The 27,457-nt window shown below is 60.4% G+C and overlaps 1 protein-coding gene across 1 annotated transcript in view; it reads right to left on the bottom strand.

Moving 5' to 3' along the window:
• The window catches only part of MEGF6 (multiple EGF like domains 6), a 90,946-nt gene that overhangs the window by 55,023 nt on the left and 8,466 nt on the right, over positions 1-27,457 (bottom strand). Inside the window, exon 3 of the mRNA XM_019757124.2 lies at positions 24,825-24,934. Within this exon, the coding sequence (XP_019612683.2) occupies positions 24,825-24,934 (110 nt within the window). The remainder of the gene's footprint in view (positions 1-24,824; positions 24,935-27,457) is intronic.

The raw sequence follows: 27,457 nt of genomic DNA, 5'->3' as shown, positions 1-27,457 counted from the left end.
TGGGGGTGCGGACTATAGGCACAGACGGACGCCATGGAGCCCGAACCCAGGAGACCAAGGAAAAGGGTCTGAACACACACCGAGCACCACGAAGCACAGGAAAGCAGGAAGGTGGCCTGAGCTTGGGAGCCCGGAGGCGCCCTGAGGACGGGTCAGGTGAGGCGAGTTTCCTTGTGTTTCATTTGGAATTAATAGATTTTTACCTCTTAGAGTAGTTTTGGGTTTATGGAAAAATTGGGCAGAAGGGCGGCCGGATGGCTCAGTTGGTTAGAGCGCAAGTTCTGAACAACAGGTTTGCTGGTTGGATTCCCACATGAACCAGTGAGCTGCTCCCTCCACAACTAGATTGAAGACAATGAGCTGCCTCTGAGCCTCCGGAGGGGCGGCCGATGGCTCAGTTGGTTAGAGTGCGAGCTCTCAACAACAAGGTTGCTGGTTCAATTCCCATATGGGATGGTGGGCTGCGCCCCCTGCAACTAAAGACTGAAATCGGCGAGTGGACTCGGAGCTGAGCTGCGCCCTCCACAACTAGATTGAAGGACAACGACTTGGAGCTGACGGGCCCTGGAGACACACACTGTTCCCCAGTACTCCCCAATAAAATTTTTAAAAAAATCGAGCAGAAAGTACAGAGGGCTCCATGTACCCCCCTCTCCCAATACACACACCCCCTCACTTACCAGCACCCTACATCATGTCCACATTTGTTACAATGGATGGGCAATAGTGACACATTCTGTTCTCCACCTCCCTCTCTCCCTGCCCCCGCCCCGCCCAGCCCAGCCACCACGAATCTCTGTGTGGCCTCCATGGTTCTGCTTTTTCCAGAATGTCTCAGAGTGGGAATCATGCAGTATGTGGCCTTCTCAGACTGGCTTCCTTCCCTTAGCAAGGTGCATGTAAGGAGGCTGAGCCGTTCATGCGATCTTCCCAGGGTCACAGCTTCCTTCCCAGGCCAGGAGAGCCTGGGTCCCATCAAACCCTCCTCATCTGTGGTTTCCAGGGCAACCATGGAAACCAAGAGTGGGTCGCCTAGAAACGCTCAGACAGGCCTCACCCACTCTGGATTTCCAGGGTCACCCGGCAGTCCCCTCTGGGAGAAGGGGCAGGCAAGAGTAGTGTGCTGGCCTCCCCTGTCCCAGGTCTCTCCATGCTCAGGCACACACGTGTCTAAGAATCCAGAGAGTCCACAGGGCAGGGGTCAGCTCTTGACCCCTCCGTACCCCAGAGACAGGCACAGTGGTAGCCCAGGGTCAAGTGAAGCTGTGAGTTTTCGGGAAGCACCTGCGGAATCCTCCCTGTCTCTGGCAGCCAGGAAGGAAAGGACCCCGGCAAGAGACAGCCTTCAGAAGGGGAGGCGGGCACGTCCGGATAGACAGAGGCTGTCACTGGCTCTGGGCCAGAAGAAGACAGGAGAAGGAGAGTCAGGCTTTGAGTAGAGCTTTGGGGACTGGCGCCCCACTCTGCCAAGGCCCACGAGCTAAGGGGGCCAGGCATCGTGGGAAGTTCAGGCAAAGTTGGACACGAGGGACCCTGAAGGTCCCTGAGCAGGACTCTGGTGGGCAGCTGACATGAAGTTGTCATTAAATATGTTTAAGGGAGTAGAACCACCCAAGGCAGGGCCGGGAAGGTTCCCTTGCCTTCTGCCATCAACCTAGGGCCAATGCCACCATCAGGGCGAAATGCACTGAGTCCCAAGGACTCAGAGGCCCTTCACACAGATACCTGACCGCCGCCAGGTAACCCGCTGCCCATTTAGAGATGAAGACCCTGGAGGCTCGTCCAAGGCCACCAGCCTGCGGGAGCTGGGTCCCATGACCATGCACCGTTCCCGCCCTACGCCATGTGTGCAGCCCCCGGAACTGTGCCTCCTCCAGAAACGAGCAGGCTGCAGAAGGAAAACAAGGGGATGAGGGAGAGAGACCAGGCGAGTGCCTCCCGGCCACACCCAAGGCTGAAGGGCCTTCTTGACTTCGGATGGGGAGTTTCTGTTTACTCTGAAAGTTATCGGGTTCAGTCTGTTTATACAAATCAGCCTCCAAAAATGTGGGAACAGGGCTTTTTTTCCCAGTTGTTTCCCAGAAAACAAGACAAAATGTAAAAGGCCCAGAAGGGAGCCAAGAACATTCCTTGGTTCCCAAAATGTCCAGGTCTCTACTCCCCCTCCAAGGCCAAGTTCCTGGGATATTTCAGTTCTTGGGCTCAGCAGATGGGCTGCAGCCAGGAGCCAGCACCCCGCTTCTGAGTGTCCTATGCAGTAGGTAAAGCTTAGGAAGAGCTGGTGTGGGCCGAGCCTTGCACACTCAGCCCATCTCCTTTGTGCATGTGCATATGTGTGTGCGTATGTGTGTGAATAGGTGTACATGTGTGTGCAAGTGTGCATGAGTGTATGTGTGCATAGGTGTGCATGCATGTGTGCACGAGTGTACATGTGTGTATTGCACATGTGTGTGCATGTGTGCATTCATTGTGCACATGTGTGTACGTGTGCATGTGTGTATATATGCATGTGTGTGTGCATATGCAGTGTATATGTGTGTGTCCATATGTGTGTGTGCATGTGTGCATTCATTGTGCACGTGTGTGAACATATGCATACATGTGTGCATATGCAGTGTATATGTGTGTGCATATGTGTGTCATGTGTGCATTCATTGTGCACGTGCGTGCACGTGTGCATGTGTGTGTACATATGCATGCATGTGTGCATATGCAGTGTATATGTGTATGTCCATATGTGTATGCATGTGTGCATATGCACAGTGTATATGTGTGTGCATATGTGTATGTGTGTATGCATGTGTGTGCATGCATGCATACGCAGTGTTAATGAGTATGTGTGTGTGCATATTGTGAGCATGTGTGTACATGTGTATATGCATGTGTACATTCATGGGTGCATCTCTCTCTCTCTGTGCCCTGGGATGAGAGTGCTCAGTTGGGCTCTAACACGTTGCTCGATGCCCAGCCATCCCCTCACGCCTCCACGGTGTGAAACCCAGGGGCTGGACATACTTGCGCCTCTGGCCGGCTAAGCACCTGACCTGCCAGAAGCCCCTAGCCCCTAGGCCAGACCTGCCTTGTCTAGGACATGAGGCCAGGATGCAGCCTCCCCTGGGCTGGCTACAACAGAGACAACAAGCTAGTCCCTCCCAGGACTCACCCTGGGGTGGGTGGCTTTTCTCCCTAAGAGTTCCCAGGACATGGCTGGAAGATCTCTCCAAAGATGACCACCCAGGACTCCTGCCCTCCCCCTGGCCTGGCCCTCACCAACATCCCTTCTTACCACACTCGGGTCACTTCCCAGAGGCCAGCTCAGTCCCCTGCCCCACCGGAAAGTGAGCCCAGTCAGGGCCCCTGCACAGTGAGTGGTGCCCCTCGGCACGCACACAGCTCACCTGCGCCTCCCTAGGTGGCCTGTGCCACCTGCCCAAACCCTCACCCATGCCTCATCTCTCTCTCAATCACTTAAAGCCAAAGGTCAGGTCTATACCGGCCCCAGAGCTACAGGCTTCATGGCCAGATGGACAGATTTGGTGAGTGCAGAGCAGTCACCCCACAGAGGTGCTGCCCCAGTGCAGACCAGGCCAGGCCCAGCTTGCACGGCCCCCCTCCATGGCTGACATCACACCTCTGGCAGGGCACGCCTGCCTCCCCCGGAACTGCAGGTCCCTGAGATCAGGCCACGTCTGCTCAGCAGCCACAGTGTGGCCCGCCCCCAGCTGTTCTGGCACAGCAAAGGCCAGCAAGTAGTTGTTGAAAGAACGTTGGCTGACAAAAGGAAAATGAAATAGTGATGGTTATTTTGTTTAGGATCTAGATTTCGGCATAAGTTCTATGTTATCTGCAAAGGGCCCTCCTCCAGCTCCTCAGACACCCCCGAAGAAGAGAAATGAGGCTGATGCTTGGGTACTAGAATCCAAGAGGCCCGAGAGGATCAGGGTATCTGGCCCCATTCTACACATGTAAACACTGAGACCAAAGAGAGGCTGCTACAGTCACTCCAAGCATCCAGAGGCTCAGGCCCTACGGTGCCTCCACGTCTGGGAAGGAGAGGTTGAGGCCATGCCCAGGCTGTGCCCAGATGCCCTGAGACCAGAGCTGGGCACTCCCCAGGTGCTGGGTAAAACCCTGACACCAGAGGGCACCTACCTCCCTGCCATGGGAGGGAGGGCACCTCCCTCCCAAACAGGGGCTCCCACTGGCCAGCTCCAGCCCTGTCTTCCCAGTTTCAGGAGAGACCCGCCACCCATTGCGTCTATCCTCAGGACACCCACCACCCACCACATGTGTCCTCAGGAGACCTGCCATCCATGTCTTTCTCTCGGACCAAAGCCCGGGAGCCGTCTCTCTCCCTCACATCAGCCTTCCCTTCGCCTGTACTCAGTCAGTCTCCTCTCCCCATGGCACTGCCTCGGCCTCTGTGCCCTGGCCTGACGTCACCCTGGCCCCAGCGTGGCTACCACGGCTCCCTGGACTTCCGGCCTTGTCACCTCAACAGTGCTCTAAAGCACAGGTAGGCCCCGCTGTCCTGACTTAGAGCTCTCAGCAGTCCTGATGAAGTGAAGACCCACGAATGTGCGCCAAGTGACAGCACCGAATAAGCCCCCTGGCCCTGCCCTACCAGACCTTCGGTGATGTGGTCACCCGCCCTGCTTGTCCCCCAGGGCTCCCTGGTGGATGAATGAATGAATGAATGAATGAACAAATGCAGTGTATGCCCAGGCTGCCCCTTCCCCATTCTTGCCCTGGAACCCGTTGTCGGGGTCTCGTCCTCTTTCCCACCTGTGTCCCTCAGGCCTCAGCAGCTGTCAGATGTGACACCAGGCGTCATCAGCTGGGCTAGCATCAGGAGTGGATGAGGAGACGCACGGAGCCTGCCTGGCACTGACGTCCAGAGTTGACCTTAACTCCCAGGCAGCCTTGCGCCTGCTCGGGCCTCTAGCAGCCACCAGGGGGCGCACGTGCCCTGCACTGAAGGGGCAGGCGAGCGGGTTGGTGGGGTCCATGCTGGGGTCCCTTCCAGGAGAGGGTCTGTGAGCCCTAACCAGCCATGTGGCTGTTCTCACAGAGCCTTCCTGTGGTCCGGGGAAGCTCTGGAAGGGCAGACAGGGCTGGGGGTGGGGGCTTCTGGGGGCACTGACATCTGGTCCCAGGCTGAGGCAGGGGCTGCAGCCCTGAGGAGGAGATATTCTGGAACCCCACCGGCTTGGGGCCAGCATGTTCCAGCCAGCCTCTGGGCCTTCCCTTCCCCCACCTCCTCCAAGTACTTCAAGAGCCAGGACCATCCTCAGAGCCTGATACCCAAGGCCTGAGGCAGGCACAGAGAGAAGCAGGGGAGACACAACCTTGCTTGTATGCGCTCCCCCCCTGGACCCCGCTTGGTGTGGGGGTCTAGCTGCCCACCCTCCCATCCCACGGGGTCTGTGCCCCACCCGACCAACCCCCTTGGGCCTGCAGGGCTCCTGGGGGAGTTGCCCACCCCATGGGTTCTAAGGAATAGAAGAAACAGGTGTCAGCAGGTGTGCAAATGAGCCTGGCCATGGATCCCCCACGTCATTCATTCATTCAAACAGCACACAGAGAGCCCATCAGAAACTCAGCCGGGTGCTTGCCCTCCCAGAGCACTTGGGGAGGGGCTTGGGGCAGATGTGTCCCCTTTAAAGTCCAAGTTCAGTCTATAAAAGGAGGGGCTTGGGCCAGACAGCGTCCGTCCACAGGCTGCCTAACCTGGGCCTGGGTACCTGGAGCAGAAACACCTTCCCTCAGCATCTGGGGGAAACCACGTCCCCACCCACCTGGGACAGTCCCCTGCTCTGGGATGGACAGCTGCCCAGAGGTGTTGGGCCCAGCGGTCTCTTCCTAGAGCCCCAGTGTCAACCTCCCAGTGTTGGCCCCTGTCCACCAGCTGCCGGGAGCCTGGGGGGTGACTGCCCGTGTGCTGCAGCCAGAGCTGGGCCTCCCCAGTGCCCCAGCCAGGCCAAGGCTCTGCCTTGCCACTCGATGTCATCCACCTGCCCATGCCCCTCCAAGGGCCGGGAGAGGTGGCCAACACCCAGGCCCCCAACAGTCCTGTGGCCACACTGCCCTGGACTCTCCTGGCATGAGTCCCAGACGCTCCCAACTACCCACTCAGGGGTCCTCCTGAGGGCGCTGGGTCAGTGGCTCCAGCACATGGATTCGGGGCCACTGTGTGGCGTCCTCTGGTCACGAGCTACAGAAACGGCCAGGAACACTGCACCTTCCCCCTCACACTGGAACCCGCATGGTCCAGCCAACTCTGTGCTCCAGGAGACAGGAGGGCCAGCAGCCGAGCAAACCCGGTGTCCACACCTCCCCCACAGCTCAGCTCTGCTGTGCCGAGTCCCCCGAGGCACAGTGCCCTCAGCACCTCAGTAACCCTCTACAAAGTGGGGTAGGAGCCTGCACAGAGAAGTGGGGGGCTCCACAGGACAGTGCACGTTCACCAAGGCTCCCCAGTGGCGTAGCTCTCACAGGGCAGTTCCCACTCCCACAGCTCCACGCAGGGACAGGCTGGGGGAGCTCCCGATGCACCAGCCACTGGTGACGGTGACACGCTTTCCCAGCAGGGGCTAGAGAGAAAGGTTTGAATGGGACTGATGCCATCAGGGCTGAGTGCCATGTGGGTACCAGCTGCCTCATCTAGGACAATCCCCACCCCTCCCATGGGCCCTTGTCACCCAGAGATGCCCCTCCACCAGGAGAGAGCCGCTTGCTTACCGGCACTCAGCCCGCCAGCCCGGGGAGATGGTGGTCTGTCCTGGACCCAGCCCAGAGCCAGCCTGATCACCTGTCCCCACCCTGCCCTGCCCTTGTCCAGGAGGATGGCCCTCAAGTGGGGCAAATCCAGCCACAGAAGGCTGGGGGTGGACAGACCAGTGCAGGGCAGGCGCCAAGTCTCTAAAGCGATGGTGGTCCGGGGGGGTCACACGCCCCACAGGGAGAAGGCAGGAGGGAAGGGGCCATGTGGGGCCACCAGCAGGTCAGGGGCAGCGGAACAGGGTGCTGGACTTCTGATGCCCAGCCCACTCTACCTGTCTCCTTGGCAACGTGAGGAGCGGAAGAAGCTCCTGCAGCACTGACACCCGGAAGGAGGCCCTCGGGGGCACCAGCGCCCGGCCCTGCTGCCCTGCCTTCCAGATGGACACATGTGAGACGCTGGGCACCGGTCCCCAGTCCCCAGGAAGGGTACAAAGGCCCCGTGGAACACCGACCCCACCCTGGGCCCTCTTGCCTTGTCTGCACCACGCCCTTGAGGCCCAGCCAAATGGATAGAACCGTCTGCCCCACACACTTCCCAGGACAGCTGGGGCACAAATGGGAATGTGTGGGACGTGTGGCGGCACCCGCTTTGTGTGGCAGGGCCATTGTCGGCGGACGCGGTGTGGGAACCAGGGCTCAGCACCGAGGGGCCTGCTGTCCTAGAACCTTCGGAATTGCCTGGTTACCGCGAGACCACAGGACCGTCCAGGTTTCTCTGCCCAGGACTAACCAGGCCACACACACCCCCACGCACTGTAGGTTCCTAAGGAGGGTCGAGGGTCCCGAGTCAGGGTGGTCACGTCCACGAGGCAGAGCATGGCTATGCACGGATGTGTGGGGCACCTCGGTTCCATCCTGCTGTGGACTGGCCTCCGTTCTGGCCACGAGGTGTCATCAGCATGACAAGGCCCCCTCTCTCCTGAGACCTCAGACCCCAGGGCTGGCACCGGAGGACCCCACCCTGACAGCCTAATGTGAGGTTCCTTGTGCCCTGACCTGACCAGTGGGGTGACGTCCCCTCACTGCTCCTGGCTCCCAGCGAAGCAGCTGCTGGCCCAGGAGACTGACCTGGCAGCAGCTCCCCCCAGGAGACCCGTTTGGCACGCTGTCAGCACCCTCGCCGACACCTCCTCCCCCTGCCATAATGGCCTGCTATCAGCTGCCTGGCTCCGTGATGCTGTGCAGGTCTGCCTCGACCCGGGCACAGAGGGCCAGCCCTGCTCTGGAATGCCTGGAGCCGACAGGACCCGAGAGCAGATTCCGGGGCGCAGATCCAGCCCCCTCACTCACAGACCCCTCATTAATTATCCTGCTGGGAGGGGGAGACAGGCACGGCCCCAGGAATCCTGAAAACGGACAATCAGCACATTTCCTGGAATTTGCTCCTTAACAGCTGCGGCTCTGGGTGGCCAGCACTGGGGCGGGTGGTGGGCACTGCAAACAGGGACCGGCCGGGAGGGGCCCTGCAGCTGCGGAGACACAGCCTGCTCCTGCCCCTGCCAGCTGCTCAGCGCAGGGTCACCCCAGGCAGGAACCCTGTGTTTACTGAGTCACTAGCTCCTACTGCCAGGGGTTGGGGGGAGCCCTGGGGTGGCATGGAGGCCTCGTCCTCTGAACCCGAGCCTCAGTCCTGCCTGGACAGCAGGCCCAAGTGGGCAGGGGGCACTTAAGATGCCCACTCACCAAACTTCCAGCCCAGTGGCACGGGGGCCGGTGGGGTGAGCTCACAGACCCCCCCACACAGGAGGGTCTGCCTCTGGGTGTCTCCTGCTGAAATTATGTCATTAAAAGACCCCCTTCTCTGAAGCCAGTGCTGGGAGAGGTCCTGGCCCCATGGTGTGCAGAGCCGGCCTGGACCTCAGTCATCCCAGAAGACAGAGGCGCCTTTGTGGGTGGTGGGGGGCAACCTGGTCATTAAACGATTCCTTGCGCTCATGAGAACACAAACGTCCCTCCCAGAGCCAGGCGCTCTGGAAGACGGGCTGTGTGCTGCGCTCCCCGGGCTGTCCCAGTGCACACTGTGTGCAGACACCCCCACCACCCTGCAGGAATGTGGCCCGGCCCAGTGCAGGACGATCTTGGAGCAGCCACACCTGTCCCAGCCACTGGTCATAGCCAGCGGGGACCGAGGCCAGAGGTCTGGAGTCGAAGCCGCCCACCCCTCCATTCAACGCACCAGACCCTGCCCACCCTGGCGCCGGCTCCTGCAGGGCATGGGGCTGTCTGGAGATTTGGGGAACTGTCCTCAAAGGAGGGATTCAGTGCAGCTGAAGTGGCTTGTGTGGAGGAGCCCACGGCCACTCTGCCCACTCGGGCGGGGAACAGAGCAGGGGAGCAAGGGGCCACCCCAGGGGAGAGGACAGCAGGGTCCTGGCTGGTCACGCCGAGGCCACATCTCTCAGAGCAGCAGCAGCTCCCAGGCCTGGTCAGGCGGGGGGCCAAGAGCAGCCCTCCTGCAGCCAGGGGTCAGGCTCCCACCCTCAGACACGGGGACAACACAGAGGGTGCCGGGAGGGCCTGCTTCCTCTCCATGTGTCAATTATCCCAGCTTAGAAACAGACTCGCCCTTGAGTCAAGGCCAGGGGCTCAGGCCAGGCCACCTCCTGGCCCCATGCCCTCAGGGAAAGCCATCTGCTCTGCTGCTCTGCTTCTGGGTATAGCTGTGAGGCCCCCAACGCTCCCACAGTTTCTTGAGCCCACTCCCAGGGACCCCCACCTACTGACTTCAGAGGTCGGGCCCAGCTAGGTGCCAGTGGGCCTGGGTGTGCAGGCTCCAGGTGGGACGACTCATGTCTCTCCCTGCTTGGGTGGGGTGGGGGTGGAGGGGCAGGCCACACCAGGTCCCCAGGGGTACCTGCCAGGCCAGGCCCAGGGCAGCCCTCCTGGTTCCAGGTCTTTCCAAGGGTTCAGAGAGGGAGGATAAGGGTTCTGGGGATTCCAGCTGAAACTTGTGTGGTTTCCGTCCAGGCCCTGGGGCCAAGCTGGCTTACTCCGTCCTCTCTGCCCCTTTGTCTCCCATCTGGAAAGCCAATCTTCCCAAACCGTCCCCAGCCCACAGGCACACCTCCTCCAGGAAGCCCTGCGGACCACCGGCCCTCTGCTGGGCATTAGCGCTGAGCCCCGATCGCTCACTGGACCTGGAAACTAGAGTCCCAGAACTGCCTCAGAGACCCACCCAACCTGCCCAGTTCACAGGTGAGGAAACTGAGGCCCAGAGGTGAGCCAGGCATCAGTTCTCCGTCTGCCCTTGTCCCATGAGGTCAGGCAAGACCAAGTTACAGAAATGACTAGTGGTCATTGTATCCCACTGTTTAGTGCAAACGAAAGTAATGTGAGGGGGTGTGTGTTCTTAACCACAAGCTTTCCTTGCCTGTTTTTTCCTCAAAGATTCAATGCCAGCCGGCCATGAAGAGCTCACGCTCCTACAGGTATTGGGGAGCACCTGTCCCCGCTCACCTGGGCAACACACACAGGTGTGAGCTGCTGCAGAGGTAGGATGGAGCCATATTTTCGGCTGGTGAAAACCTTTCCTGGTTGGTCTAATGCTCTGACAGGATCCCCACAGCCCACCAAGGGACAGGGTGTGTCTGGGGTACACCTCCCACCTCCGCTGACTGATGGTGCTGACCTACAGGGCAGGGAGACAGGCAGTCCTGGGGGTGCCCGGATCCCACGCTACCCCAAGGGAGAGGCTGTGTGGCAGCTACAAGCCAGGGAAGCTCAGGCATGTTGTGTGTGCGGTTACCCCCAGCACGAGGGACGATGCCCTGCCACCCACCAGTCCTTACGTCCTCAAGCCCAGCAGGCCAGGCCTTTGGGAGAGCACGTCCCCACCTCTCCCCCCCCATGGTTCTTCACCAGGATGCTCTGTGGCTCACCTGCGTTGACACCTGTGATCTGCACAAAATCACTACTTTATCCCCACCCCCAACCGATGGGCAACTAGGATCCAGTGTGTTATCCTGGGTCCCAGGGCAGCTGGTCTAGGGTGGGCACATGTGGAGGACCTGGAAGCCCACCCTGGAAGCCCACCCTGGACCAGCTGCCCTGGGCTTGACTGCACTGCAGGCCTGGGCTGGGTGGGCGGGGGCTCTGCTGTGGGCTCCCCACCCCCACGCCCCACCCTCCAGCTGCCAGCACAGGCCCCCTTTGTGCTCTGTAGGAAGCCTTATGCTAGAAGGCGGAACAAAGCCACTAAGCCCGCTGGCAAGTCCCTGGAGGGAGGGGAGCCTGCTGGGGAGGGCTCTTCCCAGGGGCTCCCTCCCCCTCGCCTCTCCACCAGCAAGTTAGCAGTCCCTGTCTCCCTCCCCCCTCTTTTGTTCAAATGCAAGAATTTGGGGGAACCAGAAAAAATATGGCTTTTATTTTCAAAACTGGAATCAATTATAATTGGGGGTTAGTTAAATATTCCCAACTGCGCTGGAGCTCAGGTCTGGGGTCCAAACCCAGCGTGCAGGGGAAGGAAGGTGCTGGTGTAGGTCTGAGCCTGAGCACGGAGGGCAGGGCTGCCCTGCACACAGCATGACCCTCACACGCGGCCCTGCACTCCAGCCCTGCACACCAGCCCTCACACCCGGCCCTGCACACCAGCCCTGCACATAGTCCTCACACCCGGCCCTGCACACCAGCCCTCACACCCGGCCCTGCACACCAGCCCTGCACATAGCCCTCACACCCGGCCCTGCACCCCAGCCCTCACACCCGGCCCTGCACACCAGCTCTCACACCCGGCCCTGCACACCAGCCCTGCACATAGCCCTCACACCCAGCCCTGCACACCAGCCCTCACACCCGGCCCTGCACACCAGCTCTCACACCAGCCCTGCACACCAGCCCTCACACCCAGCCCTGCACACCAGCCCTCACACCAGCCCTGCACACAACCCCGGCCCTGCACACCAGCCCTGCACACCAGCCTTCACACCCGGCCCTGCACACCAGCCCTCACACCAGCCCTGCACACCAGCCCTCACACCCGGCCCTGCACACCGGCCCTGCACACCCAGCCCTGCACACCAGCCCTGCACACCCGGCCCTGCACACCAACCCTCACACCTAGTGCTGCACACCAGGCTTGCACACCCAGCCCTGCACCCCACCCCTCATACCCAACTTGCATGGCCAACTCTGCACACTTAGCCCTGAACACCTGGCCTTTCTTCCAGGAGACAGTGCCCCTTCAGCCATTTTCCAGCTTTATCTACTGCCCCCCGACTCGCCTCTCTCCCAAGAAGCCCACCCACCCCGAGGGCGACGGGCTGGTCACAGGCTCAGTCGCCTGGTGCAGGTACCCCTGCCCAGCCTTCCTGGGAGTTGGACAGGATGGGGACGTGGGAATCTGCCCCTCACTCCAAAGCAAATCTCACAGGGCCCCACCCTGAGCAAGGCCTGGCACCACCCTGGGATACGGCGTGGTCAGAAGGTTCCACGTGCTGCCTGGACACACCGTGACTCCAGCCCCAGCTCCGCTGCATGGTAAGCAGCTGCCCGGCCTCCCTGACCCTGCTTCCTCTTTCACCAGTGGATGAAGTAAAGATTCCATAAGGTGACACAGGCAGAGCATGACACGGGGACAGGCAGGTGCCCCCGGCTTCCAGGCCCTCCTCCCACCACAAAAGGCCATCCCCACGGTGACTGTGGGAGTGGGGATTCCCTGGAGACAAAGTCCCAAGGGGCTGGGGGCACAGAGCATGTGAGCACTGCTCTCCCCACCTGGAGCACCCCGAGTGTGGATCTCTGAGCCCACCCAGCAAGTGCTGCCCAGAAGTAGGTGAGACAGCCCCCCAGTAGACGCACAGATGCCCTCCCACCAGATGCCGAGCCTGCTGCCGGATGCCTAGCTCCCTCCCCACTGCACCCTTGCACACCCTCCTCCTTCTGGAACCCAGGAGGCCAAGTACTGGGGTTTCATGGGTGGGGGGCTGCTCACCACAGAGAGAGCGCAGGCCCATGAGCCTCAGGTGGGGAGTGGGGGGGGTCGCTGGTGGGCCACAGAAAGCAGGGCTGGGTAGGAGGGGACTGGCAGAGGCCGGCCCTGAAGGGGAAGGCAGGTGTCCCCACGGCTTCCTGGAGGAGGACGTGATCAAGGACAGGCCACACTCCAGAGTCACCTCGTGGCTCCCTCCCCCGGCACAGGGACCACAGCAGCAGCATGTGTGTGGCTGAGCATCAAGCCACAGCCATGTCCCAGCAACCTCCCCAAAGGCAGCTCGCCACCAGGGGTCCTCCCACCCCCACCCACGGCCCTGGTGGTTCTGAGTAAAATCCAATGCAAGTAGCGCAAATGAGCCGGAAGGTCCTCAAAGCATTTCTCTACGCCCATCTGTGGCCATAATGACAGATCCCGAGAAGAAGAGATGCGTGGCAGCTGGGCCCTCCATCCTGGCCTGGACCCCAGCCTGCGTTGGGGTGGGGTCACCTCTGGCCGGCCCACAGAGGGGCTCGGGCTCTAAACCGCGAGGAGGCCTGGCTGAGGCTTGGAACCTGGATGGTGTGCGCACAGGGCATGGACCCCTGCGCCTGGGGGCCTTGCTCCATGGCCCTGGCCACGTCCCCCGCAGCTGAGCAGAGCTCAGGAAACAGCAGAACCTTCCGGCTAACAGAGGGCACTCGACAAGTGGTCAGAGCTGCCCAGCCTGGCGGGGCTGCACTCACCATACTGACAGCGGGGACCCTGGAAGCCTTGGGGACAGTGGCACGGCTGGGCTGAGCCGGGCACACAGCTGCCACCATTAAAACAGAGACCAGCACTGCATTTGGCTGTGGAGAGAGGAGGGGAGCGCGTGAGCAGGAGCGGGAGCCTGGCGTCATCCCCAGCCCACTGGCCAGGACACAAAGTCCCTGGGGGGGACCCCGTGAAGTCTGCCCATGAGAGGCCTCAGGCCTGGACAGGACCCAGACCCTCCTCCCAGGCAGGAAAGCCCCTCCCCCCACTGCAGCCTGGACCACACCTGAGGGCTGAGCCCCAGAACCTGTTGGGGAGGGTCTTGTAGGCAGGCTGTCAGGTCTCTGGTCCCACCTTTGCTCTGTCCTGGGTCACACACTGCCCTACCCCACCAAAGCCTAAAGTGACCCCCCTCCCACGGCCACATCTGGTCTAGCTTCAGTGGAACCTCTCTGAATGAATGGAGCAAAGTTCCAACTTACGGAGCCCTGCGGTTTCCCCCCACAGCGCCTCGCAAACGCACCTAAGCACTTGACACGGGGGGGACAGCTCCGCCCCAGCCCAGCCCAGGGCTCCCTGAGAGCAGCCACCGACTCCATCATCACCATCATGTTCCTCGGTGCCACTGACACTTAGGAGGTGCTGGATAAATTTTCTCGAATGAATGAATGAATGAACGAGAAAACAACTAAACAGGCAAAGCTGGAGGTGACAGTTATTTGTCGAGAAGCCTTGGGGAAAGGGCAGGAGCTCAGGATTTAAGGTGGACGAGGAACAAGGCAGCACATCCACAGAGATGGGGGAAAAAAGAAAAACAAAGACGCACAAAAATGCACAAAGCCATGTCCCAAACCACGAAGCGCTGCTCCTGCTGGTCCCGGGGCTGGTGGGAGGCTGGGGAGATGAGGACACCACAGAGGGCAGCCTGGGATAGAGGGAAGCCTGGCTCGCATGGAGTGGGGCTGGGCAGGCTCACGCAAGGCAGGACGGGCACCCAGTGCAGTGAGGGGCACCCCCGCAGACACCTGGGGGGGTCCACCCAGGGAGCCAGGCAGCATGGCAGGGACCTGCTTCCCTCGTGTCGGGAGGACATGGCAGCGGTCAGGGATGCCCCCAGCAGCAAACCCACCCACAAGTGGACAGCACAGACAATGGCAGCCCAGCATCTCACTACAAGGACGAACACCCCAAAGAGCCACCCAGCAGTGGAGGAAAAAGACACACAGCCAGAGACGGGAAGAAGTCACGCCTGAGGCAAGGGGTGCAGGAGCTTCAGACCAGCACTTAAGAAATCCTGTGTTTTCAATCCCCCCACCCCCCACGAGGGAAAGGAAGGGCAGGGTGAGCATGGAAAGGGAGAGTCAGATGGGGCAAAGGGCCACGTGGGACACTCGGAGACACAAAATGTAAAAACTCAATGCATGGGTGTTAAGTGAAGGATGGATGAGTGCTTTGCAAAACAATTTAGAGATTTCTAAGTAATAAGTTGGCTTTGTATTTAACATTCGTTAATTTTTAAATGAACTGTATGAGTACCGTGTGCCCGGGGGCCTCCCTCATGGCTGTCGGCTTGGCCAGGACAACACCCTCAGGACCCCCAGGGGCCCTGGAAGAAACTGCCTGAACCCACAAGTGTGAGAAATGCAAGAGTAGGTGCCGGTGGTGACCCGGGGCCAACGGTGCTTATAGGGTCTGCTGCTGCCCTGCGGCCATGTCCCCTGAAGGCTGAGTGGTGGGGAAGGCCTGAGGCAGGGTGAGTCATGCATGTTTGGAGAAGGCCCCAGGAACCACTGTCCCAAACCCCGACTGCCCCCACTGGCCCCAACGCCCTAGCAGAGCGAGGCAGCTTGGGTGTCGAAGACGTGTGTTCAAGTTCCTGTCCTGACATCTATGATTGGCTAGAAATTTGGGCTAAGCTCCGTTATGGGCCATTTGCACGTGTCGAATGCAATATTCTCAACGACCTACACATTGTCAGTGTTACCTCCATACTGTCACCTGACTCTGAAGACGCACAGCCTCCCCCGCCCAGCAGCCCACTTCCAGGGCCCAGCAAGTCTCCTCGGCCTCCAGCTGAATGAAAGACGGAGTATCTCCCTCCTGAATCTACAGACTATGAGAGGCAGGCGTGGGGACGCTGAGCATTGGCCAATCGTCCCAGCTTCCCTGGACCAGGGCTTTGCTTTGGGGTGAAGCTGGGCGGGTCTGTCTGTCATATTCCTAGAGCCAAAGGCTGGGTGGGTCCTGAGGGGCGTCCAGTCCTGACGCTGCTCCTGGCTGGGCCTGGGTGCAGGATGGCAGATTTAGGGAGCACAGTTCTAGGGCACATCAAAGGATCTTCTGTGGCATCGTGACACCAGCCACGTTCTCGTACATGGAAGGCAAGGAACTTCGCACTTGGGGGAACCTCAGGCCAACCGACTAGGAGCGGCTGGAGCAGCCTGTGCCAGGCTGGGCAGCTGCAGAAATAGGACCCCACTGCTCTCCAAGAGCTCGGTTCCTGCAAGAGCGGACCACCATGTCCCTGGAACCGTCCCGAGGCCAAGCCCTGGCCTCCTACCCTTCCCTCTTCCTAGCGGCCACCTGGTGGAAAGTTGGAGCAGCCCGGGGTGGGACAGGTGTGATCCACGCTGATGAGCCAGCCACCCACCCGCAGGCTGTGAACACAGGGGCGGGTCACCATGCGTGCTCAGGGAAGAAACGTTGGGTTTTCTCGAAGCCAGCCCCACGAGTTTGCATCCCACACCTCCTCTCAGGGGCCCAGACACCTGAGCCCAGTCCATTCTGCAACACGGAGCCTCTGGTTTCTTGACACGCCTTTTCCGTCCATGCTCCTCCTAGGCGGCCGGTGAGGGGCTCCTCAACGTGGGGTAGGCCCAGGTGCAGCCCCCAGAGGAGGGACATGCCTGTCTGCACTAGCTAGGGGCTGAAGTCACACACATTCATCAGGCCTACAGGTGACTCAGACCCCTTTCCTAAGAACTTTGAATCCTCAGAATTTTCTGGATGCAGCCTGGGCTGCTCAGACGCCACCTCGGGTCAGCTCAGCACCAACACATGCAGTGGCTGTGACAACTGTATACAATCGTGCACGAGAGCTCCCAGCATGGGCCTGGCTCACGGGCCTCTGACGGACAGAGCCCCTGGCTGGGACGACCACCAGGACCACCTCAGGCGGGCCCTGCTGCTGCCCAGACACGCAAGGTTCCTCTGCTGAATGCCGAGTCACAGCGGCCTGGTGGATGGCGTGGGTGGCACTGTGTTATTTTCCTTGTCACCCAGGCTGACGCCAGGACTCAGGGTGACCTGGTGGGGATGATTTACGGATGTCATCAGAGAACAGTAGGGACGAGCTTTTCTGCAAGTCCTGAGTCAGCTGCTGGCTCCAATGCTCAAGACTCATAACCAAGTGTCCACACAGATGGGTGACCTCCATGGAATGGGATGGGGGTCCATTTCAGAAGGTAGCCGGGAGAAGGATCCAGAGGGGGGGACCCAGGGGTACAGCTGCCTGGCCTCAGATGGCCACAGGGCCTCCCGTACTGCAGAAACACCAAAATGGATCTCTCTCCAGAAGACAACCCATCATTATGGCAACAGCTGGCCCCAGCTCCCAGATGTGGTGAGGCTGGCATGGCAGACTCCTGTGGCCGGGCCACCAGGCCAGCCAGAGGGGCTCATGGGGCTGGTATGCTGCACAGCCTGGCATTCAGGAAACTGCCAGGGCCTGTGAGGCACATCGTAGGCACACATAGCAGGACGGAACCCCAAGGGGACACGTCTGCCCCTGGCAGGTGTTTCTCTAGCAACTGGCCCCCAGAGGCTGGCAGCAGGCAGTCAGGGCTGCAACCTGTGAAGGGCACCTGTTTCCACCACTGTTGGAGGTTTTCAGGGGTTCAAATGATGCTGGGCGTGTGAAAGCTCAGACAAAGCAGGTGACAGTGGGGATGACCCTGCACCTGCTCCCCGCTGGCCCAAATGGCTCCGCATGCCATCACGGAGTCGTGGCTCAGGGGTGGTTCTTATCTTACCACCGAGCTGTGGGGCACATCCCCCTCCCCATGCCCACGCCACTGATGAGAGCTGCCTGTGCATGGGTGGGCGTGGGAACCACAGTGCCCACCTCCCACCAGGGCCGGTAGCTAAGGAAGGGAGGCCACTTCCCTGTCCCTGCCACCCAAACCTGGCCTCCCACCAGCGCTGGCCAGGGCCTAGGGGCCTGGATGTGGTCTCCCTGCTGAGAGACGTCAGTCTGGCTGCTCCATGCTGGCCATTGAGGATCTTGGTTCCCAAGGCAGGGCAAACTGTCCAGGCCAGCTCCCTGCCCAGGCTGAGACCGCACCCACCACATAGTGGGTCCCCAGAGACAGGCGGGTGGACAGACTCCCTCTGCTCAGAGTCAGGCCCAGCTCCCAAAGCCCCTGCATGATGGCCAGTCGGGGGCACAAGCTGGCCACACCGAGTTTGGGAGACAGTGTCCTGTCAGTAGAAGAGGTGGGAATGCCGACTGGCCACGGACCTGACGCAAAGCCCACTGCCCCCCCAGGCTCCAGCGTCAGCCTCGACTGAAGCCCTGGAGAGATCTGTGCAGGCGGTGTGGCCCTGCCGGCTCCTCCTCCTCCCCCACGCCCGGCACAGCCACCTCCCCAAAGGTGGTCTGCAGGGCAGGGCACATGGAACCTTCCAGAAGGGCTGCTCCTGGACTGAGCTCTGCCTGGCACTTGGAGTGCTCTGGGCTCCGGGTGATAGCGGCATCTCTGTGTCTCACTGCCCCGTAGCCCCGGGAGAGGCTGGGATCCTGTCCCTGAAAATCAGCAGAGCCCGCCCAGGGATCTGAACCCAACTGACCATCAGTAACTCCTGGTGGAATCAATGAATGAACCTCCCCCGCCCTCTGCTGATGTCTGGAGTGGGTCCCAGGACTGTGTCTGAGACATGAAGACACAGATTCTGTGCAGGTCTCGGCCCCGCACCCGTGGGGATCAGGCTCCAGGTGCCCTGCAGCGCAGGCCTGTGCAGGGGGCCCGGGGGAGGATCGGGGAGGAGCACTGCCCAGGGGTGACTGTGAGCACATGTGTGGGTGTGTGCCAGCTCCACTAATTCCCACACTGGGCGCGGGGCTGACACGCATCCAGAACGGAAAAGGAAAAGTGAACAGCAGAAGCAGGAAAGCTGAGGGTGGCCTTTCTGCAGGTCCTTCCCAGCAGACCCCAACCAGCCAGGCCCAGAGCAGGGAAGGGAAGGGAGGCCAGCCTGGCCACCTGCCTGGAGGACCCCAGCTGGACACAGGGGTGCCAAGCCCAGGACTCACCCAGGGCCCTGACTGTAGGTACAAGACCCAGGGCTGCATCCAGTGGCTATAGCACAGCCCCCCTTGGAGTCCTATGGCCTTGCATTGTCCATTCCTTCTGTCGTGGGTGTCTCTTCCCCAGGCACATGCAAGGCCCTTCACTCACGCCATGCAGGACACCCACGCCCTGGACAGAGAGGCCTCCCCAGGGCCCCCTCTGAACCAGCACCCATCTCTCGGCCCCTTCCCCAGCCTCATTGTTCTCTGTAGCATTTCCCACCAACTGGCATGTAACTCATTCCTCCCTCCCTTCCTCCCTCCCTCCCTTCCTTCCCGCTTCCCTCCTTCCCCTGCCCTAGGACTAGAATTCCATGAGAACAGGTCTGGTCCCAGTCTCTGCTCACTGCCAGCTTCCCACGCCCGACTACGGTGCCAGGCACCCTGTCACCCCTCCGTGAACATTTGTCCAGTGATCCTTGTGTCAGTATTTCTCAGCTCATGCTTTACGGACACTGTTTTATTGTTCTGATTTTGTTACTTTTTCTTCCTTTCTTTTTTAAGAAAGAATTAGGGGCCGGCCCGGTGGCTCAGGTGGTTGGAGCGCCGTGCTCCTAACGACAAGGTCGTGGGTTCGATTCCCACATGGGCCAATGAGCTACGCCCTCTACAGCTAAGAATATGAACAACAGTTCTCTCTGGAGCTGGGCTGTGGTGAGCAGTCGGAGGTCGGTGTGAATGGCCGGCAGCCAGCGTGAGAGGCTGTGTGCTGCCATGGGCTACTGTGTGCTGCTGTGAGCAGCCGGTGGCCGGCGTGAGTGGCCGGCAGCAGGCGAGAGCTACCGGGAGAGGCCAACCAACGACCAGCGACTGACTGCCTCAGCCGGAGAGAGCACAAGGCTCATAATACCACATGGGCCAGGGAGCTGTGTCCTACACAACTAGACTGAGAAACAACGGCTTGAACCGGAGTGGGGAAGAAGGGGGGAAAAAAGAATTAGTTTAGAAAACACTACACAGTCTGTCTCAGGCATCCACAGTGCCCATCAGCGTATTAAAGGCTCTGAGAAGTCCTGCAAAAATGGAACCTGGTTAACTGTACTTTACGCACAGCTTCTGGGAGCATGGAATCCCTTTCCCAGAACACTTCAAATCACATCCCAAGTGGTTGGTGCAGCTCCTGCACCTCCTCGGGCCCTGTGTGTCCATCTGTGTCCTGCGGGGATGGACTGAGCCCAGCCCACCCAGACAGTGAGAGCAGACGGCCTTCCAGCACCTTATCCCTGGCTGTGTCCGTCTCAGAGCCTGCACACAGAGGGTCTGGGGGTACAACGGCCAGTCACCTCATCCTTCGATGAGGGGGAGCCAGGACCCAGGGCAATTACGGCTGAAACACCCTGAGGGTCCAGGAAAAATCTGTCACCCAACTGGAATTCAGAAAGCTGCTGAGCGGGAAGGACTTGAACCCCCAAAACAGAAGCGGTCGGAGCCCAGCTGCCCCCAGGGGGCCGGTGCAGCGGGCCACAAGGACCCGGGGAAGCGCCTGGTCATCAGGTACCATGGCCCCACCCAGCCAGCGTTTTCTTTTCGGTCACCTCCTGGTCACAACGCTGCCAAGGGCCTCGGACGAGTCCCAACACCATTAGAAGCTTCCTGCCATTCTCTCGCACTGTAGTTACGCCTTCTTGTTCCCACACAAACACCACGGGCCCTGACATTGTCCCACATGCGCCTTCGTCTCCAGGTCACACTGGAGGAAATTTCACCACGGCAGGGGCAGCGGGTGTCAGCAGCTCATGGGCTGTGCCCTGCCTGCCTGGCCCCAGCCTGACCACCTCTCGGCGTCCCTTGACCACAGAGAGCCTAGACTGGGAATGAGGGAAGGTGCTGGGAGGGCTGGAGGAAGGGGCAGAGGTAGGAATGGGGTGGGGATGGAAGCAAAGCCAGAGAACCTGACTTGGGGCCCCTCTGCAGGAAGGCAGCCCCGCTCCCATGTTGGGGGGGCCTCATCTCCAACACCATCCTCTCTGCTCACGCTCGGGAGCTCTGAGGACCCTGACCCAGCCTGCATCCCTGACGCCTGTAGGCACACTGGCCGGGAAGGGACCAAAGGCAGCTACCCCAGACTCAGCTGACCCACCAACGCAGGGCCTCCCACTGGCTGGGGGCCCAGCACTGGCTCACAGGTGGCAGGGTGGGAATTTGAGCCCGGAGAGAGAAGGGCAGGCTGACCGCAAGGGTAGGGCTCCCAGCAAGAAGCCCTCTCCCAGCAGAGGGAAGCTTGAGGAAGGCTGGTGCTCTGCCCACCTTCCCCAGCCACCCTCGCCAGCTGGTGCTCTGCCCACCTTCCCCGGCCACCCTGGCCAGCTGGTGCTCTGCCCACCTTCCCCGGCCACCCTCGCCAGCACCAATAGTCCCCACATATCCTCCTTCCTTCCCTGCCATCCCCACACTTCCTCCCGCTCTGGGCTCCCGCCAGCGTCCTGAATACTCTAAGCCCTACCTGGCTGGCCTCACCTGTCCACAGACCCCCAGTTGGCCCTGAGCGCCCTGTCACAGCCTCAGTGTCTGCTAGCAGCCAGCCTCCCCGTGAGACCCTAGCTCCCCATGAGCAGCCCTGCCCCTCTGGGTCCCTCTGAACTCCCAGCACTCGGCAGTAGCTGAGCAAAACTTGAACCAATGAAGGAATGAGAGAGTGTGTGAACAAATACATAGCGGAACTGTGTTACTTCAAACAGGATGATAAAAGAATCAACAACCAGTCCATTTCGGTCTAAAAGAATTTGTAAAGGTGTCCTGCGTGCCTTCAGATGCCACTTAGGCACATGTCCGTGTGGCTGGTCCTAGAGGCTGTGGAGCAGAGCACAGCGCTGAAACCAGAACAAGAAAAAGAAAAAGAGGAGGCACTTTCCCATGAACGCACTTCCTTTTTAAGACACCGCCAGCACCCGGCTTCAGTTCTTACAAAGCCAGCGTTCGGAACGGAGTAGTTAAAACGGTGCCCTTGTTATCAGTGTGTTTTTTCCCTGCATCCTGTCACGTCGCTCAATGAGTCTGATGCTTCCCCCGTAGAAGATGTGTGAGTGGGCAAGCCCATGCTGGTTTTCGGAGTCAGTAATTCTTGTTATCACATTAACTAGATTTGTGCTGATAGCGGAAGGATTGCCCTGACTCAGTTCTCACTCGGGGTGACCTTCCATCCCATGTACTTCCCAACAAGCCCCAAACTCCCTCCACTACAAGTGGGAGACGGCTCTTCTTGTCAGGTAACTGCTTCTCCATGGCATGTGCTTCTGCAAAGGCCCTTGACTAAATCTGACATTTACTGCACAATCTCCATGGCGTAATTTGCTTTCCCTAGTCTCGAAAGCAGCGTTTGGGGTCACCATCAAAATTGCAAGCCATTGCTTTAGAACTGAGAATGCTAATGAAATCATCCCAAACCAGCACACCTGCCTGTGTGTGTAGGATTTATTCACACGCAGACAAACACTAACCTATTGGTCTCTGAGCTGCTCTGGAGTAAGCGAAGGAAGACACAGTGACGGGCATAATTTTTCCCCACCTCCCGGCTCAGGAAGCCTCTACATGATTGAAATGTCCTCTGATAGACAAAGTGAAAGAGCCCAGTAAAATGATCACTGGATCTTAACTCTTCCTAGTATCTCAGCCACTTTCTGATATTCAGTGCAGAGCGTAAGTGAAACGACGCCATTACCTTCTGTAAGTGCTTTCCAGGTGCTGCTGCCACACATTGAGCCCGTGTGAGCACCCCCACCCTGCGCGGGACCCCGGCTCCTGCCCTGGCCCACGTGAACCCCCACTCCCTCCCTCACATGCTTGCAACCCAGACACAGGGCACACGTGAGCGTCCTGGGAGGTCAGGCCACGGGGCTTTTCCCGGATCACTGAAACAAACAGATAACAGCCAAATGTATAAACAAGTGAATCCTGCCCTAAAAATGAATTTTTAAAAACAAACAACCAAAAAAGCCAAAGCTTCAAGTTCCAGATGGGGACCCTGCCCGTGGAGATCGTCTCCTGTGGGGACCCTGCCCGTGTCTCCTGGCTGATGGGACAACCTGGAGCCTTAAGGCCAGGCCCAGTGGCTAAGAACCCCTACTTCCTCACCACCCCAGCCCTGTCCCTCCATGTCTGCTGCCCTGGGGTGGGGGGGCCTGGCCAACCCCGTACCATGCTGAGGTTCTGCCTGGCTCTGGTCCTGGGCGGGTTCAGGACCCAGCCTCTCCTGCGTCCTCACTCCTGCCAGCGGCCAGGCCAAGCAGAGCCCTAGTCCTGCCCAGGCAGCTAGAGCGGCAGCAGAGGCCGGGAAGAGAAACTGTCGCCGCCCCCGGCCCTGTGGACTAGGGCAGCATCGGCCTTGAGCTCCTGAAAACCCAGCCCCTGAAAACCAGCACTTGGCCTTGTCTCCGCAGCGGGCAGAGGCCCACCTGCCTCCCTGGGTCTGGCCAGCCGTTGGCCCTGCCACTCCTCCTGCCCAACCCTGGGATGGTCACGTCAAGACCCAGGTGAAACCAAGAGCCACAAGACCCCACTCAGAGGCACAGAGTGGAGATAATCGTGGGACCGCTGCTGGGCAAGCCTGGACCTACTCCTGGTTCCCCTCCCCCAGCCCAGGAAGCCCAGCCCAGAGGGCCCCCTGGCCACACATTCACGCATCCATGTCCCTTCCTGGGTGTGCGAGACCATGCCTCTCCCCACCACCACTAAACCCCGGGGACGCAGACCTAGCCCCCACTGTGTCACAGATGGTTGGAGTCACCTTTGGCAGGCCTGAGGAGCCCCCACCACAGCAGAGCGGAAACCAGGGACCTGGCTTTGATGTCTGCCCTGCACCCCACTCAACAGACCCCTTTGTTTTCCCAGACGCCAGCCATGGAGGACAGCACACATCAACGCTGCGATCAGAGCCCTGGAGAGAGGGCCGCAGTCAGGGCAGGACGCCCCCACCCACGGCCGCTGGCCAGCGTCCACCCCCGCCCCCACCGCCCCCCCTGCCACCGAGGGTCCTGAGCCCTTCCTTCTCCCCCATCCTCCAACTCCCTTCCTGGAGCGAGTTATTCATTTCCTCTCCTGGAAAAACATCACACATCCTTTCCTTTCCCCTTTTCCCCTGGAGTTCACGTAAGGTCAAGGTCGCCTTGGGCCCTCACACTTCCTGTGTGAGGAGGGACCCAGGGGCCATGAGGAAGGACAAGCTGTGACATGAACCCTGAAGTCTGGTCCCTGTTCCAGCCGCAGAACAGCCCCCCCACCGCGGAGAACCCCAGCCACCACTCACATCACCAGATGTCATGTCACTGTTTCAGGGGACACCAGAGCCGACCTTGTCAGTCAGCCTCACCTGCGGACTCCATGCTGTGAGCCCCCCCTCTTACAAGCAGAGGCCTCAGAGACACCCGCTGGGACCAGACAACCCGATTCCAGTCCATTGCACCTCCCGGGACCGTGGTCCGCTTGCCCACCAGCGCCTACCGGGTGCCGTGCCACCCAGCGCCCTCACCTGTGCTGAGACCCAGGGGCTCCCCTCCCTGCTGCGTTCACCAGGACCCCCTCGGACATAGGCAGCGACTCCGTCCAGCAGCTGACAAGACTGGGGCCCAACGCCCAGCTGGGCCTTTCTAGAACAAAGTGGGCAGAAGGACCCTGAGAGTGGGGGTGTGAGCATGGCAGGCATGGCAGGCGGGTGAGAGGTCATGTCCCATGACACTGACCCCCGAACCAGGCTCAGAGACACCTGAGCCCACTGACACCAACGCATGGCCCCCAGACCGCCCCCACCATCCGGCTCAGAGCCCCCACCCGCCCCAGCTCTCTGTTTCCTGGACTCCTTCCAGCATCGGCACAGTGGGAATCCACCGTTCCTTTTTTCTTGTATTATTTTGTTTTAATAGCCTTAGGTAAGCAGAATGACTGAGTGGCCCTGGCTGTCACTCACGCTGCTGTGACAAGTTCCACCAAGTGCAGAAAATGGGGGTGGGGCCTGCATCCCGAGGCAGCTGGGAGGGACCCCCCATAAAGGTGGCCTCCCCTGAGGCAGGATTTAGGGTCTGCAGGCGGGGCACTCACCGGAGAGGCAGCCCTGATGGCCCGGCTGCTGGCTCCACCCCGGGCAGCATCTCAGCACAGTCTGGGCCTCCATGGCGTACACCTGCCTGTAGCCTGTGTAGTAGACAGTTCTAGAAAATAAGGGAGAAGGGACGCATTTACTGCCCAGAGACCAGCGCTCATGGCGTGTCACCTGCGGCTTGGCTCTGGCCACATCCCCCCAGCCCACCGCTTCTCTGACTGCCCCCATTTCATAGCTGAGCAGGTGGAGGCTGGGGGTGGTGGAAGGCCCAAATCCCGAGGCCAGCGTGGGGGCGCATGCCACCCTTGAGCCAGCACCCTTCGGTGTTCTGCCCCTGGAGTGCCACAGCCACTCGCTCTTCCCCACAGCAGTCCCCGCTACACGCTGGCATCAGCATGGACGTCATGCCTGCACCTGGCCCTTATCACAGGGACAGTCTTGGAGGGTCTGGGGTGGTCAGACACAAAGTGCCCAGCCGAGAAGCAAGAATGGCTTCTGGAATGGACCCAGTGGGCTTCAGGGGCACAGTGCTGGACGGGCCGTGCCATGGGTCGTGCCTGTTTAGACCCCAGGCTCTCAGCCCACCAGTGCACCAAGGAGGCGGGCCACGGGACTGTCCTGGAGAGTCCCTGAGGAGGGTCCCTTCCCCCCCCACCCCCAGGAGTGCAGGGCTGAGGTGGAGAGATAGGGTGAACAGGAGGAAGCAGCTGTGGGCAGCAGCAGAGGACCCGATATGCTCAGCGCAGACGCCGAGGTCAGAGGGGAGCAGGCCACAGGGCTTCCCCAGGGAGGGCGGTCTGGAGGCCAGGGCAGCCTGGGTGCATGGCTGGTTCCTGCTCAGACGGGAGGAATGCAGCCCTCACAAAGGCTGAGCAGAGAGAGGCAGAGCCCCACCCAGCAGCTGGGAGGGGGCTCCAGACTGGGCCCCCTGCAAGTAGGCAGCCTCGGGCCCAGCACAGGGAGTGGACCGAGGAAGGTGGTGCCAGAGCCAAAGAGGTACCAGCCCACTAGGAGGATGGAGGGCCTCCCGTCTCTCCCCTCCCCAAATCCAGAGGCTGCCTCTCAAGGCCCCTGGGAGCCCAGGCACTCGGGGTCACCCTCTGCAAGGGGGTCTGCGCTGCCCCAGCCCCTGTCCCATCCTTCTGGCATCGCCAATCCCACGGTGGGCAGGGCAGTGTTGGTAGATCAGCCAGCACCTGCCCTACCCCCAGGAGTCACCCTGTGGCCATGAACTTGGAGCAGAAGCCAGGGTGGGAGGCACAGGGCGTCCCATCATACACAGCCCAGCAGCTCCCCGTGTGGCTACACCCCACACCCCAGGGCTCCACATCTGGCCCCTCTGCAGCGGGGCCTCAGATCTCAGAAGGGTCTACGCCCTTCCAGAAAGCTCCATTTCTGCTTCTTCAGAGAGAGGGTTACAACAGCGCAAGGATCTGGCCCAACCAGCTCTCCTAGGAGCCACCCTCACTCTCCTTCCTCTTCTGTCCCCCTCCCAAACCACCTCCACCCCTTACCTGGTGACACTCAGCAAGACAGATGGCTAACTGCCCCCGTCCACACATCCCCATGTCTCTTATGGCTTGTGCTGGCTGAGCAGTGTCCCCCCAAATCCATGCCCACCCATAACCTATGATCGGGGCCTTATTTGGAAATAAGATCTTTGCACATGCCCTCGGGACCCATGGCTGTGAGGTGCTTGTGTTTATGAAGACAAGACTGGCCATGCAGATGTGGAGTGGGGTGCGGGAGGGAGAAGGACAAGAGAGTGCAGTGACCAGCGGAAGGGCCGGGCAGGCTGGGGCCACCCTGCAGCCCTCAGGATAGTGACACTCCACCCCAGCCCCACCACTGTCTGTAGCAACCATGACCCAGGCCCAGCCAACAGCCACTGGGTCGAGGGCCCTTGAGCCCCTGGGAGTGGCCTGAGGGCCTGGACTGTTGTCTGTGTCCAGGAAACGAAACAGCCTCCGGGCGTGCTGGGGCTTGGCCCTGGGGAGCCGTGGGAGCCGTGGGGACCCGCACCCCACAAACAAACAGGGCCGCTTCCGGGAAGCGTAGTATGTGCCGTGCACGGCACACAGTGAGTGGTCAGGGAACTCTGCAAACACTGCCTTGGCAGGACATGAAACCACTTGCCTAGAGAGAAACCGCCACAGCGGGGACATTCTCTGGCATTGCGGAGTGTTTGGGCCCTTCCACCGTAAATATTTATCCCTCTCCTGGGGCTACGTGCAGGTCCTCGCGGTCACCGGTCACCGGGAAGCTGGGGCAACTAGCCCATCTGCCCCTCCCTTATGCGCCCAAGAGTTAGAGACCCTTGGAGAGAGCCGGTCAGCCTGCAGCCCCTGGGGGAGCCGGTGAGAGCCAACCCCTCGCTCCTCTGCAGCTCACACGGGACAGCTCACAGGGGATCCAGCCTCCACCGGGCATCTGGTTCACAGCAGGCACAGTTGACAGGGATGTGGCTGCCAGGTTGGTGCCCACTCCTCCACCTCCTGCAGCCACCTGGGAGCCCAGGCCACAGCACAGCAGGTCTGGCGGGGTGGGCCTGGTGGGAGAGGAACACGTGTGGCTCTGTGTTCCGAGAATCCTTTTCCTTCCTTCCTTCGAGTGGACTGCACCCCCCAGAAAG

This window comes from Rhinolophus sinicus, linkage group LG06 (genome assembly GCF_036562045.2).
Source record: "Rhinolophus sinicus isolate RSC01 linkage group LG06, ASM3656204v1, whole genome shotgun sequence".
NCBI lineage: Eukaryota > Metazoa > Chordata > Mammalia > Chiroptera > Rhinolophidae > Rhinolophus > Rhinolophus sinicus.
The sequence above is the reverse complement of the archived record's forward strand: the minus strand, read 5'-3'. Positions and strand labels throughout refer to the sequence as shown.